The sequence below is a fragment of the Chamaea fasciata genome, unplaced genomic scaffold (assembly GCF_029207755.1).
Source record: "Chamaea fasciata isolate MVZ Bird 193981 ecotype frontalis unplaced genomic scaffold, bChaFas1.0.hap1 SCAF_7, whole genome shotgun sequence".
Classification (NCBI taxonomy): Eukaryota; Metazoa; Chordata; class Aves; order Passeriformes; family Sylviidae; genus Chamaea; species Chamaea fasciata.
Genome location: NW_027094092.1, coordinates 16,265,867 through 16,292,467, shown reverse-complemented (window position 1 = coordinate 16,292,467; position 26,601 = coordinate 16,265,867). Strand labels below are relative to the sequence as shown.

Below are 26,601 nucleotides of genomic sequence, written 5' to 3'. Positions count from 1 at the left end.
CAAACCATCACAAGTTTCAATTTTAGGCTCAGAATATTTAAGAGCTGCTTTTTTTAAAAAAAACCAACAAACTGGAAGCCTACAGAGGTCATGAAAGGGTCTGCTTATAACAGAATTGCCTTCCAAACTTCAGCTGGGCTAACACTCTACATGACACAAGTATTCTTATTACTGTGACATGCTTGTACTGCTGAAACACCATAAAATAAAGGAAATTAACCCAACTCTCATCTGATCAAGGAAGAAGTTAGAATGTACAGTGGAATAGCCCTGAGTTTAAGCTAATCATGGAGAAAGACATGGGTTTAAAAATAACACCATTAAGCACACATCTGTCACTGAGCAACACTGCTGTATATAGGAGGCTTTTCTGATGCTATCTTGCTTAAAATCTCCATTTTGCCTAGAATTTGTTCTATGGCTACATCTAGATCTTTTCCCCCATAGTCCATTACAACACTCGGATGGATGTTTATTTACTAGGAAACAAAAGCACTGGCTGACAGAAGAGCTTTGCTGTTCTGGTTAGACAAGATTGCCATTTGTCATGTTTTAGTAATGCAGGAAGAAAATTAGCCTTGCCTGCTCTCAGACAAAAGAAAAGTCACACTTAATGTACTGGACAGAAACTGAGGAAAGGATACTACTGTGTCTACCAAGACTATTCTGTATGAACGTTGCCAAATAAATCTCCAGTTCCACAGCCAAAACCAAAGAAATTACTATAATCTTCACTTTGCATTTCTTGCTTTGCACACTTTTCCTAAACTGCTTGCTTTCAGGACTTTGTCAATATCAATATGTACTGAGACTACAGGATCAATGGGTAATTATGTCAAACTACCGTAATTCCTACTTAGCGACTGAGAAATACCATTACTGTGAGCATGGCAAAGACTTCTTTTGCAAATGCTTGATGAAAAGTGCTTCATGACTGGGAAGAGGCATGAAAGCTGCAGTGTTACTGCAAGGATGCACAGGCAGGTAAGGGATAGATAGATAGATAGATAGATAGATAGATAGATAGATAGACAGACAGACAGACAGACAGCCATTTACCTAAATTCAGTAATAACACAATACCTAAAATATTTTCACATTTTTCTAAGCTTCTCACTGGGGAGGTAAAAGTGAACACTAGAAGATGCATTCGTCCTGCATCTTGAGCTACTTCTACACAAGGAACATTTGAGGGAACATTATGTGCATCAAGGAAATGCACTCCAACACACAGAAAGTGAACCTTTCCCTTTCAACGTTCTGGTCTAAAAATTGTTTGAAACTGGGGAAGATACACCATGTTCTACTATGCAAATAGCAACTTCCCTGTATAATTATAGTGCATTTTGCTGAGAATTGCATCATGACTAGAATACTACAAAGAGGGCAAACATTTAACCACTATTCTTAGTTTGTTAGAAAATTTTTCCCACATTACATAAACATGTACACACCCGAACTTGGGCAGCACCATCTTTTCATTGTTTTTACTTTAGTAAAGGAAGAGCTATTTTTCATTTCAGTCACTTTATTTTTATTAATTTTCTGAAACAGGTATTACATTTTCTCCTTCAGCTTTCTTCACTGTTATTCTCCCCATGTCTTTACCACAGTTGCCTAAACTTTCTGTATTGGCATGCTGACTTAAAAAAAATATCCTTAAAACTTCAGTAAGAGAATTCCCTTCTAAATGTGTATCGAACAGAAGAGTGTCAAGGAAATTCTCCTGATGTTTTCTTAAAATGAATGTGTGCACAGCTGATAAAGGCATAAATATGATGTATTAATAGCATTGTGCACACCAACCAGAAGCAGCAAAACTAAAACATAGCAGATTATTGAAAATATCATCAAAACTTTGCAAGCTCTTTCATATGATAACCAGAAGTATGAACCATGCAAAATTCCTCTGAACAGATGAAGCCTTATATAATTTTAATTATAGACGTATCTCTGACAGAGAGCTAGTTCAGGGTAACCACACCCGAGCAAGTCACATGAAAAGAAGAGACACAACAGCTAAGAATTAAGCAGCTCAAAAGCTAACATTGGTATGGTGAATCCATATTCAAGCATCTGATTGATTATATGTCAGAATTCAGTTTTTCATTTCTTGGCCTGAAGGGTGCTAAAATACAGAATATATTCTGCTCCCAAATGCTTTCCTACAGGCTTAGTGTTAAAACAAAAAGGGCATGGTATTCTAAGTCTACAAGGTAAAATAAAGTCCATATTTTCTTCCCAAGACACGTTCCATTTTTATACAAAGAACAAATGATCAACTAAATGTAAATTTTGAAAATAGTTCTCTTATCATAAAACAATATACTTGTTGCTTTTAAGGATACAACATTCAAAACAGTGCTACTGCTGTTTCTGAATGTAGTAAAATATTTTATTCTACAAATTAGGCTTTGCTTTGTTTGCATATGCAAGGTGTTCATGCATATTTGGAACCTAACCAGAGCTATACTGCTTGTATGGTGATTCTTGTATGAGGGATCTTGTTTCTTGTCTTCCCCTATGAACAAATTCATAAAGAAAATTATAAAACCTTACCTAGGTGAGGTCAGTATTCATACCCATCACAATGCAGGTGCATATCAAAGCATGCAACAGACAGAAGTTATACCACTGAGAAGTCACATCCTGCTGCCAATTCAGGCAGGGACAGACACCCACTGCCCTGGAACCCCAGGCCTCTCCACAGCCCATCAGATCCTTTTTGTGTGCCAGATGGAAGAGGGAAGGTCTAGGGCAGAAAAGGTCTGGCGTTAAAGGAAGAGGTTTACTTCCCACACCAAAGAAAAGGGATGAGTAACTATGCTTCACTGTCCAAGGATTCAGAGAGTCCTTTGGAAAACAATCCTCTTCAGATAAAACTTTATCTTTTAAACAACCAGTTGGAGAAGGAATGACGCAGCATGGATTCAGCTGTTAGTAACAAGCAGGTAATGTACAACTCCTCTGATCTTTCACCTCACATTGCTATTGCTTTGTCTTCACCACTAATGGCTTGTTGGGGGATAGTAGTTTTAAAGACAAGACAAAACGTGGCAGACTTAGCTTAAAATTCATATAGAGACAAGATCTGTCAGGTATAATCAGCATCACATGCCCCTTCTTGGGGTTGAGTTGATCTGTTTTAACCTTGTAGATAAAATCAAAAGTTGTGTCCCCACTGTTTTTTTACAGCTTACATATTCTAATTACTTCACAGTGAAAATGGACGCTCTTTTGATTGAAGAAGGTATTTTGCCTACACAAATACAGCAAGTTAGCAAAGAGCTGCTACAGCAGACACAGCACTTCTGAGGAAACCTGTGCTCTGCACACACATTTTAAAGTCACCTCTCACCCATGCCTCTGAGCTGTCCAAGTAAAACAAGCTATACTGGTAAAATAAACACATTTTGCCAATAAGTACACTTGACTTTGTTCCAGTGCAGGTGTACTCTCAAAAACCTTCTTCATACCCCAACCAACAACGCCAGGAGACATTTGGAGCAGTGACAAGGCTTACAACGGGTAACGCCCAACTTTTCCACCCAGTGATTCACACGTTTCCTCCGGTGGCATGCCAGGCTCCTACACCACAGAACCTTCCTAGTGCTTCCCTGAAAAGCCTGATTTACTGGGATTGCACAAATCAAAAGTACTGCACGTGCAGGGGATGATGCAGCCACCTACCTGCTGCTCAGGAGCCCACAGAAGATGGCAACCAAGGCAGGGTGGCTGCCCCATGTCCAGAGGTTCTTTCCAAAGGCCCTTGGGGAAGCAGGGGCAATTAGGTCCAGGCCACAGAATGAGCTCCCAGACCCGGGGATGCTCAGGTACACTTCATGCCAGCACACCACAGCAACCAGAGTGGTTCTGGGGTCAGAACCAGCCTTCAGTTCTTGTCTGCCTTCCATCTAGTTACCCCTGCAGTGAACCCAAATCTACATTAGCCTAAAGCACACCACCCAGAAAGGCATCTGGCTTCAACTTGTCTATCTGACAAGGAAGAAAAATCAGTTATTTTTGTAGTAATTTGTTTCAATGGCTGATCACATCCATTGTTAAGCCACACATCCTTTGAATATTTGAAATCTCCTTTTTTTAACATCCGTATCTCCAATTACGATCGCCATCCTTTCTCAGTTACAGCTTTCTTCTCCTTTCTTTAAACTTTTTTAGTTAGATATTATATTCACCTCTGGACCTTCTGAGTAATTAAAAAAAAATCTCTTTATGCCTCATTATTAGAAAGCCTTTTTCCAGTCTTTAAATACTGCAGGTCTTTTCCACCTTTCGAATTTATACGGTATCAAAGCGCCTACTCAAAACAGTGAAAGCATAACTGCTCAAAAGATCTGGAGCTCTCCTAAAATCTTAATAGGGATGAACAAGCACACAAAATTTCATCTAGATCTCCATTCCCCAAAAGATTAAATAACCTGTTGCAAGTTTTAAATGTTTTCAGTTTCCCACGTTTAGAAGTTCAGAGAATATTTGCGTCCCAAGTCAACAGAAAGAATGCTACTTCTCATTATTTCATCAAGGAAAGAAAAAGCTATTAAATCATCAATTTATTTACATTATCCAGAGAGAAGAGCTATAAATATAACTCTTGTTTTATAAATATTTAATCAGCTTAGTAACAATTAGAATAATTTCATCCCACATGGGCTATGCTACCTTTGATTAAAAACCTGAAGGAGGGAAAAAAAAAAAGCGTTGTTTTTCTTGTAATCCCTTTTTTTCCCCCCCCTTTCTCACCCACAACCATGGAAGCCACAGCATGGTCATATGGTCATTCAAAATTAGGTTGTAAGAAACAAATGGAGAGCACATGGCAATATTGTTTTATGCTCCTTCCACATAAAATTATCGTTGTGCTGCTTTCAATGTAATCCTTGAATACCCTTGAGCAAAGAACAGTTATTGATTTGAGCCAAATTATCTGACCCAAGGGACCGTGTAGAAGGAGGAGAACATGATACAGCCTAAAACTTGAATGAGTTGCGTCTTATCATCTGCTAATGTGACCATTAGTGTGGAAAGCCACTCAGCTCCACTTTACTGTTCACTGTCTCCACTGCCTTCCTTATTCTTGCTTTCTTATACTCAGAACGGGAAAATGCCTTCTCCCACCCCTTACAAGTAACATATTCAGAGAGCAGCAGTGAGAGAACCCAAAGTAAGTCGTGCCCCCTGATTCCCTCAATACTGTCCTTTGTCTCACTTAAAAAATGCTACTTTAACATATAGAACTCAACAAGGATGACCAACCATACCTGAACTTGCTGAAAAACATGACCCACCCTCCCCACAAACACACTCCATATACTCAAGATTATTGAGGTACTTGATGGATGAGAAACTCAGGGCTTATGCAAGTCAGAACTTGCACACATTTCCCAACTTCAACGTGTAACATCTCTAATAAAAGTGAAAGCTGCAGTTTACCCTCTCTGGGGTCTTCATTTACTGCCTCATTTCTAATTCCAGACAATCAATTTCCAGCAAAACTTGAAAGCCTGTGCTCTCTCACCATGCAACAAAGGAAGCCAGATTTTCCTCCTGTACTGTAGACATGTGCTTTTGTACAACAACTTCTATTAGCAGATTGTTGCTTAAGAGAAACAGACTGGCAGTGAGAAACAGCTCAGCAGCTTGGCATTTGTTCTACTTGTGTAACCCTTCACAAACAGCCTTGCATTTCCATGAAGTCAACAAACATCTGCTCTGTACACATACAAATATTAAACCATCCAGGAGCTGCAATGCTGTTCAAAAATTGGCTGAATGGATACAGAAAAACAAAATCTGATTCACATTCTCATGCTTGAAGACCTAGGAGTGAAATTGAGTGAATTTTTTGCAAAGAATTTACAAAGATGTAGTGCTCAGTATTGGCAACTCCATCAGTTCCCATAAATTAGAGTGATAACACCATACACAGAGCAAAATCACGCATATCTACTTGTTCCATTGTCCCAAGCTGCCAAGACATGGTGTTAAGTAATGCTGTTGGAGGAAGTCAGAGAAATGTAAGGAGAAATAAAAGGCTGGGACTTGAGAATGGAGAGGTGCAATCCAAGCAGAGCTGTTCCATGCACACTCATTTATCAGAGAACCGTGAGAAAACAGTGGTTGTGGCTCACCATGGTTGAAGATTACCAAAAAACAATAATCTCCTTACAGTCTTGCAGTTTTCTGACCACTTTTGAAGGATCACTCTTGCATTGCCATATCCCAGTATGTATGTACAGGGGAGCTGACAAATTACAGGCAATTTCCAAGAACATGACAATAAAAATATTTAACTGGTATTGCAACATAGTTTGTAACACAAACTGCCTCATCATTATACTTATTCATGCTATAGAGCAGATTTACTATTTATATTTGTCAGATTTACTATGAGATTTACTATTGATAAACTATTCTGCACATACAGAAGTGGAAATTCATACTTATTTCCTATTGAGAGTGCCATGGTAGCAAAGTTCTATCCAGATTTTCAATACATGTAGAATATAAAAAGCTCAACTTATTTATTAAGTCAACTAAATTTCTCCAAAATAGTAAGAGACATTCTCCCTCCCACCAAATGCTCTTCAGAACTCCTATAGTCAGTGTATGTGCTGATGGCCAGAGCAAACTTACAACATAACTCCTTTCCAGAGCAAAACAGAGAAATGGGAACTGATAATTCCAAAACCACAGTCTGAAAAACCCAAACCCTTACTTCTCTTGAACTCTTTTTAGGAGAGTTTAGTCATAGGGTTTCTCTAATACACAGTGACACACTACTCTTTGCCCCTTACCTGACCATTGTGACTCCATCTATTGATCACATACTGCATTATTGACCGCACAGTTCTCCAACAGAGAGCAAAATTATGGGTTTTTTTACTAAAAAGGAGAGCATCAAAAAGAGATGTGAACTCTAACTTGGTTGAAATCGCCTCCATTAAAGTAAAATTTATTTTTATAAACCATAGCAGTGGATTTTATTTTAAAAAACAGCAGCCTCAATTTGTACTATTTCAAATTGGAATGCTGTAATAGGAATAATGTTCAAAATTTAAGGTGGGAAAAGGCTGAAGCTACTCTTGCTCACAGAATATGGGGCAGAATTGGTATAGTTGTTAAAATCTAAACCAATTGACTTGGCTTTGAAGAAACATGACTGCCACACCTTCAGATATCCCTTCAAGTCAAAAGAAGAATCATTCTTTTGCTATTCTGTACATTTTTACTGTCCTTACAAATATATTAGGATTGCAGTCAGAGGGGGCTACAGTTACTTTCTATGTACCTTAGGCACATTTTCCTGCTCTGCCACTGTTCCTTGTAAAACTCACTCTTCAAAGCTTAATAGCCTGTGACGAAAACTAATCCATAAAACTGAAAACAAGGGATTTGGGAAAAGAGCCTGAAAAAAAAGGGGGGGAAAATAATGACAATTTTTCTACGTTTCAAAGACTGGGTCAAAGTGGCCTGATAAAAACCACACATCCACCTCTTTCTGTCCCCTCTTGGCCGGTTTCTGTCTTGATCCAAGTGTGCAAGTAAATCCTGATGAGATGGGCAGTGGAAGAAGGGGCAGTTTCACCAGGGCCCAGCCAAGGGCCTCTCGGGAGGCTGCAGCTGTCCACAGGCTCTGGCTCAGCTGGCAGCTGCCGTGGGCATGCACTCACTGCCTGCCTTTTGTTTTTCAGAACAGGGAGAAAACATATTTTTCTCCTCCCTTGTCTGGGAAACAGGAAACTCATTCTTATAAAGACTCTCCCACATACAGACGGGTCAGGAAAAAGGTGGAGTTTGGCAACATTAAGATTTGTTCTTCAAATGCAGACCAGTAATTATTGTAAGGTAAGGGACAGGATGGCTGGGCTTACTAATGTTTACTCACCCTGGTACTGCTGTTTTCAAATGTATTTATATTTCATGCAGACTTACCCATAAATGTAAAAATCAGTTATTTTTACCTGAGTTTTCAGGTGGTGAGACCCTTGCACAGACTTTATTTACCTTTACATAAATGCAACAAATGTAAATAAATGTCTTTTTCAATAACTGTACAAGTTAATTCATTCTTATGAGCCTTATAAAGTGGCTAGACGTTTTTATCCATTTATGCTGTTTCAAGTGGAGAATACAGCTCCCCAGAGCACAGGAAAGTTCTACACCTCCACTTCGGAAACCATAAACTAGTCTTGTCTTTAGCTCAGGGGGGAAAAAAAATCATTAGGACACAAATGTGTGTGGGTTTTCTAGGAATGTCACTCACTTGTCAATTAATCTGTGTGTTTGAAAGGACAGATCTTGTTGATCAAATGTCCATCAGGAACACATATTAAAAATTAGTAAAAGAAAAAGAATTGGTATGAAGAGAAAATAAGTTCTCCACTGGAAAGAAATCCAAGATGTCGATATGACCCTATTTGTTATAAGCTACCCAAGAAAAAAATCCTAAAATAGCTTGATTGCATCATATACTAAGTTTGAGATGTTATTCACTTTCACAGGAAGCATCCAATATCCAGACTGCTCAGTATTACAGTATATGGGTGGATGGGAACACACCTCTCTTTCTTCTACAGTCATATTTCAACCATTGAGAAATTAAATTTTTTTAGTGAAAAATTAAATGAATCCGCAAAAAAAAAGATTTCTTTCAGTTCCTACGCAGGTACCTAAACTTGTGCTTGTCAAGATCAGACTCAACAGCCTTTTAGAACTTAGAAAAAAAAATTTTTTTTTAGTAATCCTAAGTGCAGGGTCTTGAGCATATTACAAACACAGCACTTAACCCCATAAAAATATTTAAATACGTAGTCAATGTAATACTTCTTCAGTGTTCTCTGAGCCATCACTCATTACAAAAATCCTCTCACAAGCTCCGTGAAATCAAATTATAATGAAAAAATGATTAAATGCCCCACAGAAAATGCCTTGTTACTGTATCTTGAATACACCCATCATTAAAACTGACTGGGAAGGCAAACACTTGTCTTGAAAAATAATGCGTTCAACACCTTTGAGTAATGTAGCAGCATGACTGCTGTGAAATAAAGCACCCAAGCCAATAAACCCAACCGGCATAGAGTCAGCGGCAGTGGTGCTGCAGCTCCCTCCCATTCAGCAGGAGCCTCTTGCCAATGCATGAGGTTCCTAATCCTTAGCACCCTTGGGCATCACTGTTGTTCTCTCCCACATAGAGCAAGTTAAAGAACTTTTTTTTTTTTTTTTTTTTTTTTTTTTTTTTTTTTTTTTTAGCAGAGCTGGCAGCACTAAGCAAAGTCATGGTGCATTGTTGGCAGGACACAGCTCTGGGAACTGGAGACTAAAAAAAAATCACAGGTTTCTTTTTTTGCTTTTTCTTCCTTAGCTTAAAGGGGCCATATTCAAGAGTCCCCTCAAGACAGTTACAAGGAAAGAAACTTAAGTTTACATCACCATTATTATAGGTATGGTTTGACAGTGGGCATGGGAAGAAAGCATACTCCCATTCTCTTCTAATGGAAAGCCTGAATTCACTGAAAAATGCTTTTTAAATGGCTACATTTAATACAATTATTCCATATCCTTTCACAGCAATAATTCATTAAAAAGCCTCCAGCCCTCAGACCATCTTAGGGGGAAGAAGCAAAAATAAACTGTCCATTGCACATCAAGCTTCTGTATCTGCAATTCCTAGTAACTGGTATAAAAGCTGACAGTTAATTTACTGCCCCTAGTTATTACTAATGAGCTGTAAATTTGGCTCTTAATAGTTCTGGTGTAAAACAGATAAATTACATGGCTAGTTTTAGTGGGCACTTCTTACCCTGCATATATGCAACTTTCATTATAAGCCCAGACCACAGTACATACTCCAGAAAGCAGTTTACTTGCAGGGAGAGAGGGAGGTGGCAGAGAAGGTGCCAAAAAAAAAAAAAAAAAAAAAAATTGAAAATGAGGCATCTGAAGTGTTTCGTTGTTCCCTGTTCTGGCCCCAGATTGTTAATGGAACATCTTTGTAATACTCAAATCCTAAGATAAGCACTTCCTACCACCTGAGATTCTCTGTAAGAGCAAGGATGACAGTTCTCTTGAATTTGTGTCACAACATTGTTTTAAATCAAGAAGTGAGACATTCCCATTAAGTAAGTACATATACTATGGGGGGATTAAAAAAAAAATAAGAAAGAAAAAATAGAGGGAGAGAAAAATACACACACACAAGACCTGCAACAGCACATTCTGGAGTTCTGAATTAAGTCTGTGCTTCTGGTAGAGACTACTAAAATATCCATGAAGAGCTGCTGTTAGCTGCGTGGAGATAAGCTATGAGAATGAACATAAATTCTTAAAGGTTGTTCTTTGATTTAAGTATTTCCAAAAGTTGAGAGACAAACTGATTAGGCCAGTTTTAAGAGTATGTATCAAAATGAGCATACTTCTGTGCCACAGACTGAGTCTTAATCACTTTTTCATACTAAAACAAAACAAAATCAACAAAAAACCAACCAACCAACAAACCCCAAACTAAACAAAACAAAAACCCAAAAACTTTTCTAATACGATAATAAAGTATCAACTGGCATAGAGTACTGAAGTTTCAGAATTAACATTATAAAATTATTTTACACTATATGCCCCAGTGATCTGTATAACTGGCTGACAAAGAGGTTATCCCCCCCAAATTTTGATATTTAATGTAAATACTTATTTTCTGTAAGTCATCTGCAGCATTGGCCATGAAGAAGGCCCAGTTCCAAATCCATATTTGGGAATAACACTATTAATATAACAACAATGACTCACAGTGCAAGTTCTAATGAAATTTTCTATTTAGAAGCATTACATTTATAATACTTTCCCCATATAAGGCTTGCAGTTTAAGCCTTTACACATACATTGTTAGTGAATATAAAAATGCCTAAGCTACTTTAGAATGCTCACGCATGCAAAAAAAACTCCAAACAAAACACGTGAGATCATAAATCTTGTGTTGTAGAACAAATCCTACGTGCACAGCTAGGCTGAATATAAAGGGCAATAGAATCACAGAATGGTTTGGGTTGGAAGGAATCTTAAAGGTCATCCAGTTCCAACCCCACTGCAGTGAGCAGGGAACCTTCCACTAGACCAGGCTGCTGAGAACCCCATCCAACCTGGCCGTGAACACTGCCAGGGATGGGGCATCCACACCCTCCCCATCATCTGTTCCAGTGCCTCACAGTTGAGAACTTCTCCTCTTTCAGTTTGAACCCCTTACTGCTGTCACTACAGTTCCTGATAAAGAATCCCTCTCCTGCTTTCCCTGTAGGCTCCCTTCACATACTGGAAAGCTGCTGTGAGCTTTCCATACAACTTTCTCTTCTCCAGGCTGAACAACCCCCAGCTTGCTACAAACTACTTTCTACAATTTTCTCAGTCTGAATAGTTCAAGTAGTTTAAAGGAAAAAAAAATACTCCCAACCCTTTATAAAACAAACACCATTCCTGAAGATGAAGATTTACTCAAAGATCCAGAATTACAGTTCTAGAAGTGGTTTGGTATTTTGCACTGTATTTGGAACTTAGCAAACATAGAGTAAGGTGGACAGTAGCAGGAGTGCCCAGGATGCATAAATAATGCCAAAATGTCGTGGATTTGCTGCAGATGGTAAGCTGTTGTCACCACAGGGTGACAGGGGAACTACTGCCAGTCGTGCTGTTTGCTTTCAGGACCCTTGCAGTCATCATCACCCTCTTTCTCCTGCTTTTGATGGCTCCATAACCTCTCCATACTGTTCCTGCAGTAGAGCCAACAGTAAAACAAATGGGGCCTCTCTCAGGCAGAACACAGGAGCCAGAACCTGCAGGAATGAACCTTCACAGCACAGCAGGGCAACAGTGGCCAGAAAGAGTCAGAAACCCTTTGTGCATGTGGGAAGTGGTGTGAGACTGGAATCCTGTCCCCATCATTTGGCTATGGCACTGTGCAGTAAATGAATAGTAAATATGGGATGCAGAGGAGTGGAGTGACAGACTTGAGCAAAGTATTTTATAAAGGAAACTTCTGTTGTTTATAGCATGAGAGTATTTGCCACATTTTGCTTGTCCTCAGGGGCTGTTCTCCTTTTGTACACACCCAGCAGTCAGAGCTGCCTTAGATGTCTACATCCAAACACTACTGAAACACCATCCCTGCATACACTGCAGCAACCCTCCTTCTCCAGAAAGGAGCAAAATAAGGGCATTTTAGTGACATATGAGAAGCCATCTCACTTTGTGATGTGAATGAAGATCACTGTCAGCTTCAGAAAGTGTAGGAGTAAACCTGTAACAAAGTTACAAATGAGGAGAGGGCTATAGCTGACCAAGAAAGTACTGAGATACCTCCAACCAGGCAGAACTCAGCCAGGAGTGCTGGGCATTTTGTACCTTGGCTTGCATTTTCTTGCACCATCAAGCAGTCTAAAGACTGCTCTCCAAAAATGGATTCGCAATCCAAAAAACCCCTGGAGTGGATTATCTATGTTTTTGGTGCTAATCTGATAAATTTGTGCTGTGCTTTCCAAGGATAACAGTCTGTACTGCTACCCTTAGATTTCCCCTTTCTTCATGACAGAAGATGTGGCAATTTGGGAGGACTGTAAAGCAGTTCAAACAGCTGCTTCTCCTCAGATAAGATATTTGGGTGTTCATACTACCTCAGTCTGCCAGATGAGCTATTTCACCAGGCTTTCATGAGCTGTTTGTCACATCCTTCAAAGATATTTTTCCTGCAGTTGCAATGAGACTTAATAAAAAGGCCTTCTGAAGCAGACTTACTATGGTCTTTCTGATTTTGACTTTTTTGGGCAAAACAAACATAAGATACTACTTTCTCTCCTTGGCTCGCTTTACGTCAGTACAAGACGGAAGCACACAAGAAAAACAAATTCTTTTTCAATTTCAGTGCTTGGCTCAAAATCAAAAATCATTAGTTTAAAGCAGTGGCTTGGAGAAGAGGAAACATCTTGGGGCAAACAATATTTTTATCAGTCAGTGAGCATCCATTAATCATTAAGATATTCCAAAGTATTTTGTCCCCATCCAACTTGAATTTGTTTCAAGGAAGTGGTTAGTTCTGACTGTGATAATGTATAATCACCTTCATGTACACACAGACCCAAGATGAACGCAGAAAAGAAAGTTAAAAAATATTTAAAAATCCTTTCCATGCAGAGTGGAACTCAAAGAACATTTTCACAAGGGCCCAGGGCAGCGGTGAGCAGAGGGGAGGTGTCAAACTATTTGAACTCTCAGGTGAAACACCAATGCAACAACGTCACAAGTTAAACACCAACTTTTGGAGAAAACTGAGCAAGTGTTCCTCAGTGGCACAGGCACTGAAGTGCTAAACTGCACATACTGCATTTTCAAAGCTTTCAGCCCCACCAGATTTCTGAATGCACGATCCAGCTATGTTCTTTTGGCACTTAATGTCCCAGGAAAACATGCCACACAGCAGTTATTCAGCAGTGCAGAGTCAGGCAGGGCAATGATGAGAAGATAAAAATTATTTAATTAACATGTAAACGTGCTACACATTTGTTTCAGCGAATAATCTCTTGCACATGCTGTTCAGTTCCATCACCATAGGTTTGGGATGGCCACTGTGCAGGAGCTGCAGAGATTACTGCTCAGTTTTAACACCTATCTTCACACAGCTGACAAGCTTCTGAACCTGAATTTTCAGACCAAATGTGGTCACTCGCCCTTGTCAAAATTACCATGACAAGCAGAAGAGAATCATCACATGTCTCTCTGGCCAGGGTCATCACAAAGTCCAGCGTGGGTGCAATTTTTACCTTGTAGGCTGTTGGTCAGTATTCCCTATGCTATTGGGAGGGAAGTCAGCAAGTTGCCAGCCGTCCAACAGAGGGGTTCACTTGTGCAACTGCACAATCTACTTACCACTGCAGCAAAGCCTTCCTGCAGAGGCCATGGCCATTGTGCAGGGACACCAGAAGGGCACAGTTCTGTCTGCACCATTATGAAGGCTATAGGAATGCATAGGCGTGTACATTATGATCTAAAAGACACAGGAAGTTTAGACCACATGACCAAAGTTCAAGCTGCGTTGAAGTCATATCTTGTGAAATGCATACTTGGATTTACACCCTTCCTTAAACTCAAGTCACTGGGAGAAAGAGGAAACAGATGTGTAGTAAATAATATTTGTTATTTGACACCCTAACAGCCTGCAAAGACTTAGACTGAGTATCACTAATTCCAAATGGTAAAGGGACAGGAGAAGACAGAAGAAGAAGAAATAGCCCTGCAAAGAGAAAAACACTGATGCTGCAACGATTACAGTGCTAGTGCATTTTTCACTGTCACTGTGTCACAACACAGCACCAAGCAAATGAAAGAACTTCTCCCAAGCTGCTATGACCTTCAAAAGAGATCGTTTATACAAAGAAACTTTGCAATGCAAAGAAATACAATCAGCATACGGCAGAATAGCACACAACAGAAAAGCTGACTTAACAACATGGTCAAAGAGATGCTGGCAGGTAAGATTTCTACCTCAGTCTCAGCAAGATAAAGTGGGTCTTCTAACTCAGTGTGTCCTCTGATGAGTCTCAGTACCAGATCCCTGTGTCTCCACAAGCCAAACCATTACCCATTTCAACAAGCAAGAGCAAACATGCCCATGTACAGTGAGACCTGCTCAGAGAATACCTATAAACCACTGTTTCCAAGTGAAACTCTGGATTTTAGTTGTGTTTCCCATTTATGTTTGTACAGTTCTTACACTAGTGTCAAGTGAGGTGAGATTGAACAGCAAAAAAGTGAGGCAGGGGAGACTTTTTGCTGTTATTAGGTTGGAAAACATCTTCAAGTATCTTACCTCCCCTTGCAATCTCTCTCCCCTTTATGAGTTTACAAGTTCAATCAAAGCCTGACCAAATTATACCCAATGAAAAAAACTTATTATCATGACTTTTGCTACACATCCTTGTTTACAACCTTCTTTTTTCTTGTTTGGTTTTGGGTTTTTTGGCGGGCTGGGGTTTTTTGCTTTGTTTTGGTGGGGGTTTTTTTGTTTGTTTGTTTTGGTTTTTTGTTGTTTTTTTTTCTTTTTGCATGGTTTTTATTATTTTTTGGTGGAGGAGGGGGTTTTGTTTCATTTTATTTTTAATAATAAAGTTTTCATGCACTGCACTGTAAAGAGCACTCCCACAGTAACTATCTGCCCTATAACACTCCACCCCGATGAGCTCCCCTCTCCTCAAGTGACCTGCACTACAGGCTGCGTCTCTACCTGACAAGTGGAACACGCTGTCCCAAACAAAAACCCTTGAAGATCAAAACAAGCTTTTCTGCTGACATGGCAAAAGTTTAGGCTAAACAGGAAAACATACTTGAAGCTCTTTTTCCATTACCTTGCATTATTAAACCATCTAGGCAAGAGATAAACATAAAAGGAATTTCTTTAATTAGATAAATCAACTCCTCAGCATCTGTTGTTTAATAAAGTAAAGCAGATCAGCATGTTAGAATCAGATAATATTGAAGTCTCCCACAAACTCACAGCTGAAGTTTCTTTTTCATGCAGGTGTTTGGGTGCCACTGGTTTTACTCACTGTAATACAACACTTCCAGTTAAATGCTCGCTGTAAAATGTAACGCCAGGTACACACTGGGCCACAACAAGTGAAATTCCTTAAAATGATTATGCATCATCTAGCAAGTTAGAACAAGGCAGAACAGATGCACAGGGTGATCTTGCACAAAATATTTCCCTAAAGTTTTATACCTTGCATTCATTTTTAATAAAACTCAAACCAATTAAAGATTCTGCTTCTTGTAACTAAAGTCTAAAAAAATTCCTTTAGCATAAGCAATATCCATTACCTTTTGCTTTTCAGCATCATTTGTTAATTGACTCTCTAAGATAATCTCTCAAGGTCTCAAACCTCTGTGAAAAAGCCAAGTTAATGAGAATATATTCTTAGCCCCTCTCTACTACAAACCCGGTCCCACTGAGGGACAAATTCATCTTACAGCTTAAAACCAAACACTGTAAGATAGTAACTTTCAATTATGTTTGATCTTGTATGCAGTCAGATGATGGCATTTTTATTACAGTCATAAAAAAAGTGGATGTGCCAGGAAGATGTTAACACCCATCTACTTTGACATTAAAAGACCTAATCCAAATCAAATTTTGGAATTTTTAAAAATCAAATGTAAACATATTTTGGCAAAGCAAAAGATCCTTCTAAGCAGCACTGGGCAAACCAGTGCAGGCAAAAACCAATGCAGTCCAGCTGAACAACACTGCCAAAGTATTCCCAATCCATCTGCGCTGGGATCTGCCTCTCCTGTGCAGAGATTGCAGCATGGACCGTGAGTTTAAAGCAATGAGGCACCATGGGGTTATTCTGCACACCTGTATTCTGAAGCACATCCAAAACACATCTGGGCTTTTCAGGAGCCTAGCACTAAGGCAGCTGCACCATGCAGCACTTAGTCATTACAGAGGGTTAAAGGCTGCTAAGTGAAGTGACACTCCAAGACTAACAGATTTCTTCATTTGTCAAGTCACCTGCCAGCTGCAAGTAAAGTTACCACTGTGCAGTGGAAGTAAAAGTCCTCTTCAGACCAGCTAAGCTGGGCTCAGAAATAAAACTTACATGGCATGAAGACACACAAGAATCTGCTTTAGTAAAAATCAAATGCAATTACTAAAAAAAAAAAAAGAAAAAAATTCACCTGAAAATTCTCTATTTTCAATTTTTGTAAAATTCCTTGAACAAGGAATATTTAGCTCATTTTCATCTTTTCATTGACAGTATATTCTCTGTTACTGAGAAGACATAACAGCAATCAGAGAGAAATAAAATCAGGATTTTTAAAACCCAAAAACCAGTAAATTTACTCAAGAGTAGTAGTTTCGAGTAGTAAAAACTTAAAATAATTTTTCAATGGTGAAATTTAAAGTAATTTGTATTCTGTGTCGGGAAGCATCACATTTAATGAGTTTAGCTCTTCCTTGTATCAAAAGCTGGAAAATACTTAGAATAATTACCACAGGCACTTCTTCGGGAATCACAAGAGTTGCTAACGTTTCATGGCTTTACTGAGCAGATCACCTCATTTCAACGTACGGACAACTCTAACCTGCCCCCAGCAAATGCACGCACTCTAAAAGCAAGCCTAACAAGATGCAGAAGCAAACAAGTAAGCTGTACATTTCCTACGCTGTGACCCTCTATTCTTTTTGAGACAAAAGACATGGCCATTATTTCACGTACCCCGTCACTAGAAAGGAAAATAAAGGCTTCTGTTTTCACGTGGTTTTAATGATGAAGTTTCAAAAGAGGATGCAGGCTGTTTCTTACCCGTTCAGCGTGTATGACCCATTCCTCCTGAGTCTCATATTTGCAGATAAGAATCTTAGGAAAAAGTCCAAAATGCGGTGGTTTGTCCTCTGGAACACCAGAATACAGGCACCTGTTTGGTGGTTGCGCTTTTTGTTCACCAGGGGATCTCTTTCCTGTTTCTCTGAGTCATCAGTGGGGAACAATGCGAAACCACCACCAGAGCCACTGAGCAGGAAGCCCAGAGGAAACTGCCTGCAGCCAAACAGGAGTCTGGAGGTGTAAAATCTCCCCAGCACACCTCTCACAAAACCTTGGAGCCCACTAAGGAAAAGCAGCAAAAAGTCACAGAGAAGGAGTTTTCCATAAAGTCCCTAAAGCTCTCCCTGCACCCGCAAGAATAAATTTTGTAGAAAGCTGTGGTTTATCAGTGAGCTGCTCTTCTTCTGAATAGCCTGAAAGCAGCTTTACATCTATTCCCTCCTGCTCACCAGCCCAGCTGCAGCTATTACTCAAGCACTACTCTCAGAGCACAAGGCAACTAAACAAGAAGCCCTAGATAACAAATACTCAGTCTTTTTTGTTTGGGTTGTTGTTTTTTTTTCTCTCCCCCAGTATCAAGTCCGAAATTACACATGTGGAAAGGGACATACGATTAGTGGTTAAAAGGATTATTTTCCTTGTAGTAGGTTAAAAACAGGCAGGACTAAAGTCACGCTCGAATGCTGCAGGGAAAAATATGCTCTAGCAGTCCAGTGCTGGGCAAGCTGCCCTGCACAAATCACAGGATTGCACTGTCTCTGATGAGGCTGTTTTCCCTCCCCTTTACTGTTCACCCTGCCATTCCCTGAAAGCTGGGAACCAAACAGCTGCACGGCTTAATGCCTGGTGAGTCTACCACACAATGCAAAAATCACTCCAGGTAGTTGTTGATCATTTACTGTCTGTGAGCAGATCAGCACCCAGTTAAATAATAAATCGCACAAAGAATATTTTTATCAGCGGATGTTGAAATGACCATCATTTGTGGCCCAGGTGAAACTGCTTCAGGATAATGGGAAAACTGCACACTAGACAATTATAACGATTAAATATTCACTACCTAAAAAAACAGGAGCCATCAATCCCATAGAACTCTGGCCCGAGTAAAACATTATTCTTATCTGAATGGCTCAAATGTCTAAAGTCAGTATGCTTGTCAAGCTGCATTTTTATTTTAAGTAGTTTAACAGTTACAGAAAACCAGCCAAAAAAAAAAAAAAAAAAAAGATAATTCCTTTATTTCTTTGTAAGTGCCTCGGATTATACAGTTAGATGTAATCAAGAGTATCTATATAAGGACTATCAATCACATAAGTTGAGAGAGAGTTACACTGAATTACAGACTGAAGAAATCAACATGGTCCTGTTGATAAAAGGCAATGAGACTGAGCCGTACAAACATGCTGCATCTGCAGGACAGAAATTCTCAGCATCTATCTGGCCTAATCTGGAGCACTGTGCTCAACCCATGGCACTCCAGTTGAAGGCAGATGGAGCTAGAGCCCAGAGAGCATCAAGGTTATCTGTCTTACAGATGCGAAAACTGAGGGAGAAAAACAAGACAACACCTTCCAAGAACATAAAGAGAAAGAAAACAAAATGTTCTTCCTGCTCTGTCCATCACACAGGCATTTGAATTAAGCAAGAAACGCACCTGGTTAGGTTTATTTTGCTTGGTATGTGTGTGTTTTTGGGTTTTAAGTACGGGAATAGATTACAAAGTCTGCATTATTGCAGGCCTTTGAGGTGATCTTGCTCCAGAGCTGGTGACTGACTAGGTGACCTCTGCAGGGGTCTCTCATCCCTACCTTCCTATGATTTGCTAGCTGTTCCAGCTGGCAGAAAAAAATGAAAATCCTGCTGTGAAACTATGACACATACTAGCTCAAGTCAAACCAGACTAGAGCATGCTTTAGAAATTCCTCCTCAAAATAAGACAGAGTGGCCAAAACTCCAAATAGGTGCAATACATTATGAGCACAGTGGTGGCAGGCTCTGTTTTTATCATATACATTCTGGGAGAGAACGATACCTCATGTTCTTCTCAGCTTTACAAAGATCCTATCAATGTACTGGCTGGGACCAGGGCATAATTATTCCAGTTGCTATGGTCAGGCACCACTGTCCCTCAGGAGCTGGCCAAGATTCCCTCTGGTCACGGAACAGCTCCAAGTCAGGTCCCTGCAGGCAGCTACCTACCTACCAGTGCTGAGTAAAGCACAGACACATTCTTGGAAGTTTTTCAAAGTAAACTAGGATGATTTATTTGGCTAATAATTTAGATAATAAAAAATTAAAGTTAATAAATCAAAAAGGCTATGTAAAGATAATTTCTAAATGCTCTGCAAACCCATCTCAAATGAGAACTTGTACTCAAGTTTTCTTCTTGGAATATGAGATTTTAGAGAGGTCACCTTAAATCCAGGCCCAGAGTAAAATCCAGGCTCTGGTATGTTTGCAACTTTACTGGAAATAAAAGATATATCTGGCAGGATAACTGAATCATATATGACACAGGGCTTTCTTTGGGTATCTCCTAATTTGCACTGGAGGTGCACCAGCAACATGGAACAAGGGAGCTGTCAGGAAGAGGTATCAGGTAGTTATTACTTAACAGCTATTCTAAACTGGAGAATCTTATTTTTGTGGAATGGAAAGGGGAAGGCCATCCCACAGCTTTTTAAAAACGCCTTTCTGGATACAAAATTTAAGTGATTTACCCATGAATTTTCGGAGCATTTTGTTTTCACTGGCTACCTATTTTAAAAAAAAAAATGAATTTCAGAATTGTGCTGTTTTTTTCAAAACTCTACTTCTGCAGAAAGACATCAATTCCTTTTCTTCTTTTTCACTCCCCCATGCTCTTTCAGGATTACAGCAGCACAAGGGTATGTGTTCTTTAACATCTCCATCTGAAAACTATTATAGGAAACCAGCAACTAAATATAAACTGTCCAATCAGAGCCAGAGTCAGCCACATCGATGCTGGGATCCCAAAATGTTATCATGGACAAAAGAACTTACCACAGAAACACAGCTAAACCTACTTGCCAACACAACCTCTTCAGAAACAATGAATTCCTGCTTCAGAGAGGTCTTCTGGAGAAAAGTGTTTTGTTAACAGATTAAAAAGCCCCTTATTTTCAGTCAACATAAAGATGATAAACTTGCTGAATAGGCAACTCCATGGTGAGGCAATGTGCTATAGACATTATCTTCAACAGTACTTTCAATTAGCTGCACCTAAAGAAATCCTCTTCTCCGCTCTCTCCCTACACGTAGGCATTCCAGAGACCATACAACAAGCTGAATCATCCTCACTGTGGTGAAGGCACATGGGAGAAGGGAAAACATCTTTATATCTCCTTAAGATCCCTTCTGACAAAGTGTTTGTACAGCCCACTTCTCTTTTATTCCCTTTCCGAAGCAGAATCCATAAACTTTAGCATGGATTTTTTGTTCAGAGGCTAAACATTCATCCAATTACTGCACTGCTTCCAAGGGGAATTTCAACAGTACCATTTGGCCTAGTTATTCTGGACATTAGCTCCAAGAGCAGCTCTTTAGATAACATAAATTAGCATGGATGATTTACCATTTTCAACCATGTCCCAGCTACTTTAAGCTTTGAAAACATCATTAAAAGATCTATTTCAATTCCTATTAAATAAATTCCCATTTAATAAGGAAATGTAGATGTTAAGTAAAAGGCTGAGTACAGAAGAGAATAGCCAGTCCTCCACTACTTGGACAGACTTACAGTACACTCAGAGCTTGATTATTCATCCAGGGGGAGCTTTGCATATGAATGAAACATCTTTTTACATCTAAAAAGAAATACTCACTAGCAACTTCGTTATCCACATCTGGTCAGGAAAGAGAGGAGACAGAGTGCCCATATGTACCCTATTTGCCAGAGCCACGGTTTTCACAAGTGTTAAAAAGTTAATTCTATAGTATATTTACTGTCATTTTATTGGCGTATTGTTGATCATCTATTGAAAAATCTATTTGAATTTGTCTATTTGACTACCAAAGAAACAATTTACTCTCTTTCTCCTGGAAAATACCCACTAACTTAATGCTTAGCCTTGTTTTCTACTGTCTTGCATCATAACTTGTATTTAAGGACTGTCCAAGTTAATTCCCAAGATAAGCAGTGAAATACTGAACTGTTACAAGGAACAAATTTGAGGCTGCTTTTCTGGGCTAATTATACACTTACAGCACGGCACCAAAGGTCAGCCGGGTTCACTTTACTTCTACCTAACTACTTAACATAATTCAGACTTAATTTAAACACTGATATTAGAGGAACGAAGATCTTCCATGTCACTATCAATTGTTGCTTGATAGGGAATGAAAAAGTAAAAGAGGAGAAGGAGAACAGGAAAATTGACTCCAAGACATAGCTTGATGTAAGCGTTATTTGTATAAACGAATTCTTCGGATTCATTTGGCATGTGAAGATAGTGCTGCCTCAGCTTCAAAGCTGAAGACATTTCTTTGCCAAACTTATAAAGAAATCCTGTTACACTGGAGATTTTGGCTTAGTGTTGAAAAGAAAGAAAAAAGCCCTGTGTGGGGACACTACAGTGGTCAATATACAAATGAAAGCCATAATACATTTCCTATAGCCAAAGAGAAAGCCGTAACAGGGGAGAAGTCTTTAATCTGCTTTTTAGGAGAAGATTTTTGTATTGGTTTTGTTTTTCTAATGAATATAACAGGCAGTCCTGATTTAAAGCAAAAATGACAGCAGCACTGAAAGGGTTATTGCAAGCTGTTTATAATAAGCAAACCAGGACAGTGTCGGAGAAAGTTACAGAACTATAATAACAGAACAGCAATCCGCCTGGAAACGGAAAAGGGTGGGTGAGCAGTTTCTACCGGACCAGGGCAAAAGCCAGGGTTTATAAATTTAGAAAAAAAATACACACCCACACATAACGTCTCAAGTAAGAGGATAGGGGACAAGGGGAAAAAAAAGAAAGGAAAAAAACCACACACACTGTTTTAGAAGCCTTTATATAAATTTTGCCTAATCATTCTTAACGGACATCTGCCCATGGCTTAATACAGGAAAGACCAAGCTTTCAGTGTGTGCCAAAGTGTCTGAAACACAAACCTCTGGCACACTGCCTGCTTTGACCCCCACTTAGGGCAGTTTCCTGGAGATAGGCTTGGAGCAAATGAACACAGGCACATTGCTCTTCAGAAGGGCCAGCCAAAAGAGTAAATGTAATGTAAAGTTCCGTATTGGACTTCACGGTCCTCAAGTGCATTCTTCTCAATTTACTTTAAATGATTTTTAAGTTTTAAAACCAGAAGCAGCTGGGCAGAATTCAGTAATTAGCTTCGGTGTTAGAGAGAGATCCTTATACAGGGTTAACAAAACTACTGTGGAAAAGAAATGCTGTAGTGGGAGGCGAAGGCTGCCCTGATTCACTCAGATGGGCACAGGGACAACAGGTATTTATATAACTCTGGCAAAAGGCTGTAGAGCATGAAGACCCCCATTCAGATCAGCCCCCAAAACTCTGTCCATCTCAAAGGAAGGCTCATAAAGTAACATAAAAAATAGTAAGAGAGGATTGATGTTCTTGGCAAGAGCAGAGAGCAGGTAATTTAGAGCAGGCACTGCCCCTTCAGCCCAAGAACAGGAAAGAACTGTATGAGTTACCAACATGCTCCACCCAACAAGTCCCAGTCGGTATAAAAGCCTCTGCTGCAAAATTTAGCTAGTGATACAATCCAGGAGAAGCCTGGAAGTACCACAGAGAGAGAACAGGAGAGATATTTCTGAGAAAGAGACTTTAGCTAAAATTAAACGCAATTAAGTACACACAAATTCCTGAAGCCTACAAAACAAACAGAAGGAAAAACAGTCAAGTTTTCTATGGCATAACTGGCTTCTTTCCTTTTATCGTTTCCCCCCCCCCCCCCCTTTTTTTTTAATTTAGTCAAGCGGTCTTACACTAAGGTGTTAAAAGCTACAAGCAATTTTTCAACTAAAAAAAAGTTTAACGCTCGATTGGCTTTGTTAATAATGAAACAGTACCCAGATTCCAATACAAAAACCTCATATCCAACAAGTAAAACTTTTTTTGTAGAGAACCTTTAAGAAAGTAAAGGAAGGAAAATTCTTTAAATACTAAAAAAAATCTATAATTTTGGTCAAATACAGAACAAATCATTAAAAACAAGAGGTATCAGGAAATAGAACTGGATAACACACGTGTAAGTTTTATAAAATAAATGATATGCCATATACAGGTGAGCACAACAGGTATACAGTATGTGCTCAGTCACTGTAATATTTTAAATTTGAAACAAAAGTGCCAGCCCCTCACTCTGCATCTCCTTTTAAACTTGATTATGAGCTTGGTTTTGCACATCCTCCCCAGTATCCTCAAAAGATTCTTTCATCTCTTCCATTACCACCCCTGCTACTGCACGGACACATTGAAGGGATTCTGGAATGCCCTTCTCACACGAGGGTAAAGGGAATTTATTTCAATCCCAAATTCAGATTGCTGATACAGTTGCTTACTGCCAAGTATTATAAATTAAATTATTTATTCAAGGAATTTAACATTTACAGCTGTAAATGTGGATAAATCTGAGAGCAGTTCCTAATTCAGAAGGGTCTGTGCAAAAGTAAGCAAAAATGCTTACTTGGCAAGGAACATACTGATGAACTCTCTGCACTTCAGTATCCAGTACAAATCTCAACAAAGGATTAACACTTCTACACCCATGGAATATGGTTGGCTTTGACCTAAAGAATTATGTGTGGGAACTGGGAGTGGGACACCAACAATCAAGAAAGTGTAAAACCAACACATACATTACAGGAAAACAACTACAATCAGAAGCTTTAAGCTAATCTATCAGTTGCTGACTGGGATGAAAAGAGGACAAAAGTGGAAACTTGAGTATATCAAGAATAAATTCTGATCATAAAAAATATCGTCCTGCATTTGTAGAGTCACTTATCAGACATCTTTTATGCTTCAGAGAGAAGCAAATTGGTTGTCTCAAAAGAAATAAATACAATATTATTTTTGCAGATTATTCTGTACTTCAAATTAATGGACATAATGAAACAGCTTCTCTGAAGTGCTAAGTGAAAAATACTTTGTGTGTAAGTGGCAAAGGCAGCAACAAAAATCATTTGAACACTGGCTTTTTTAGGTGATCCTAACAAAATCCTTGCCAAATTTGCCTTCAGCTGCTGTTATTCACATTTTTGCTAGATCCTAAATGTTGAACAAAAAGTCTTTGTAAACAAATCCCAGGCATAAGCCCAGTCATCCATCCTTCAAAGAAAGGCAAGAATACTTCACCCCAGTCAGAGTCTGAACCTCGTATTTCAGAGCATCAGAACATTAACTGACATTTACATAGCACTTTTGGAAATTTTAACAGCACTCTGGAAAAAAAGCCCTCAATCCCTGCAACCTGTGTCAGTGATTGTTAAGAGTCATTACAGTGGAAAAACCCAGGAGGAAATGGCTATAAAGTGAAGCAGATAAAAGGAAACTACTTAGAAACAGAATCAGAAAGTCAGTGATGTTTCTGTCTTTCCCCATTACTGAGGATAAGACAACACAGGGCACGATCCACACGCTGCCTTTTCATTGTGTTTGCTCAAGCACAACAGTGAATGTGAGGTAAAACTCTACTGGACTTTCGAGATCAGAGAGCTGCTAGCTAGAAAATACTCCCTGATATTAAATAATTTAAGACCTGATACTTAAACAATTTAAGGCCAGGAAAAATTTGCTACATCTACCAGCTGGCATCTTCCACTTTGGTATCTCTCTTCCCAATGTGTAAAGCAGCAATAACAACACTTCAGGAAACACTTGGGCCGTCAAAATACAGAGTCTAGGATTTAGTGGGATGAAGTGACTAACGCAACGCCAAACATCGAATGAAAGAATAACGTAATTCAGAAATCTTCAACTCCCAATTCCAACCTCAGTGCCTAGGCCTGCTGCCTTTCAAAATACCTCTTACATGAGAGAAGCTGCCTTTGAGTTCCCAGCAACTGCCCTTCATTCTCTCATCTGTGGGTACACGCAAACCTTCTCTAAACATTTTTCCTGAACATGCAACTCAGCTCTCAAGGCAATATGGTAGACAAAACTTAAAGATTCTTACTTTATATGCTACCATTCTCAGGTGGAAAAAAAAATACAACAAAAAAATTGCGCACCCACCACTAAATTTCATCCAAACTTTGCACAACTGCTGCCTGGCCACACTTCTGCTTTTACAGACCTTTCAGTGACAAGTAGTCCCTCGAGCTTCCAATGGGAAAACCTACAATGCCAGGCAATCCTTAACTCCTCGCTGACACAATGTATCCCATCGCCATATGCAATCTTGTATCATAAAAGCATTTAGCCTAGAAAGCTGATTTTAAATGCCTTCAGAAACATGGCAATATGATTCTTCAGTAGCAACAGATGATCAAGGAGAACAAGGCAAACAGTCCTATCTTGGGAATGAAACATCTTCCCCCTGGCAAAAGATGGAGTAATTTAAGATTAAAAGCAGAATTTCCAAGCTGCCTGTGATATTCTTACCCTTTTACTATGCCATTACCTAGATGAAGGACAACTTAAGAGGAGAAAGTAATCTTGAAGATCCAGGTTAGATGAGAACCAGTTTTGGCTGAAAACCAAGGAGTGACTCAGTTAAAGTTTTGTAAACTAACTGCCCAATTTATGAAGACAAAAAACTTCATATGACAGGTTACAGTTGCCTGAAAGCCACCATGTTTTTTTTTAGTTTTTAACATCCTTTCACATGAAAGGTTCCTGGAGGATTTTATCCATTATCAGTTTAGGCCCACATACAAATATAATGCTCAAATAGCATTTTTTCCTTCAAGCATGACTAAGGATACACATCTCACAGCCCACTCTTTCCCCACAAAAAATCTCTTCCATCTACATATCTTAATTAAGATTGCACCTTTGTTATGCTTTCCTTCTTTACAGATTCCATTTTTAATTCTCCCAAGATTGAAAAGGAATACTAAGAGTAGTTCAACATTTCTAGATGTATCTACCAGTCTACTTCCCTCAGAACACAGCTTCATTAACTGCAGCGGGTGAAACACAGGCATGACACTCACAGAGGTTGGGAACTTATTTTCAAGAGGAGGTCGGGTACCTGCTTGAGCTATTCCTTCTATACACAC

At 39.2% G+C, this 26,601-nt stretch overlaps 1 protein-coding gene across 2 annotated transcripts in view; it reads right to left on the bottom strand.

Annotated features, from left to right (window-relative positions):
• The window catches only part of MOB2 (MOB kinase activator 2), a 110,156-nt gene that overhangs the window by 37,750 nt on the left and 45,805 nt on the right, over positions 1-26,601 (bottom strand). The window contains exon 1 of one of the 2 annotated variants that reach the window (XM_066187722.1): positions 17,364-17,416. The exons of the other annotated variant lie outside the window; for it this stretch is intronic. Coding sequence (XP_066043819.1) covers positions 17,364-17,401 — 38 coding nt within the window. The 5' untranslated portion in view covers positions 17,402-17,416. Of the gene's footprint in view, positions 1-17,363; positions 17,417-26,601 lie in introns of those variants that run through there. 2 annotated transcript variants of the gene reach the window in all.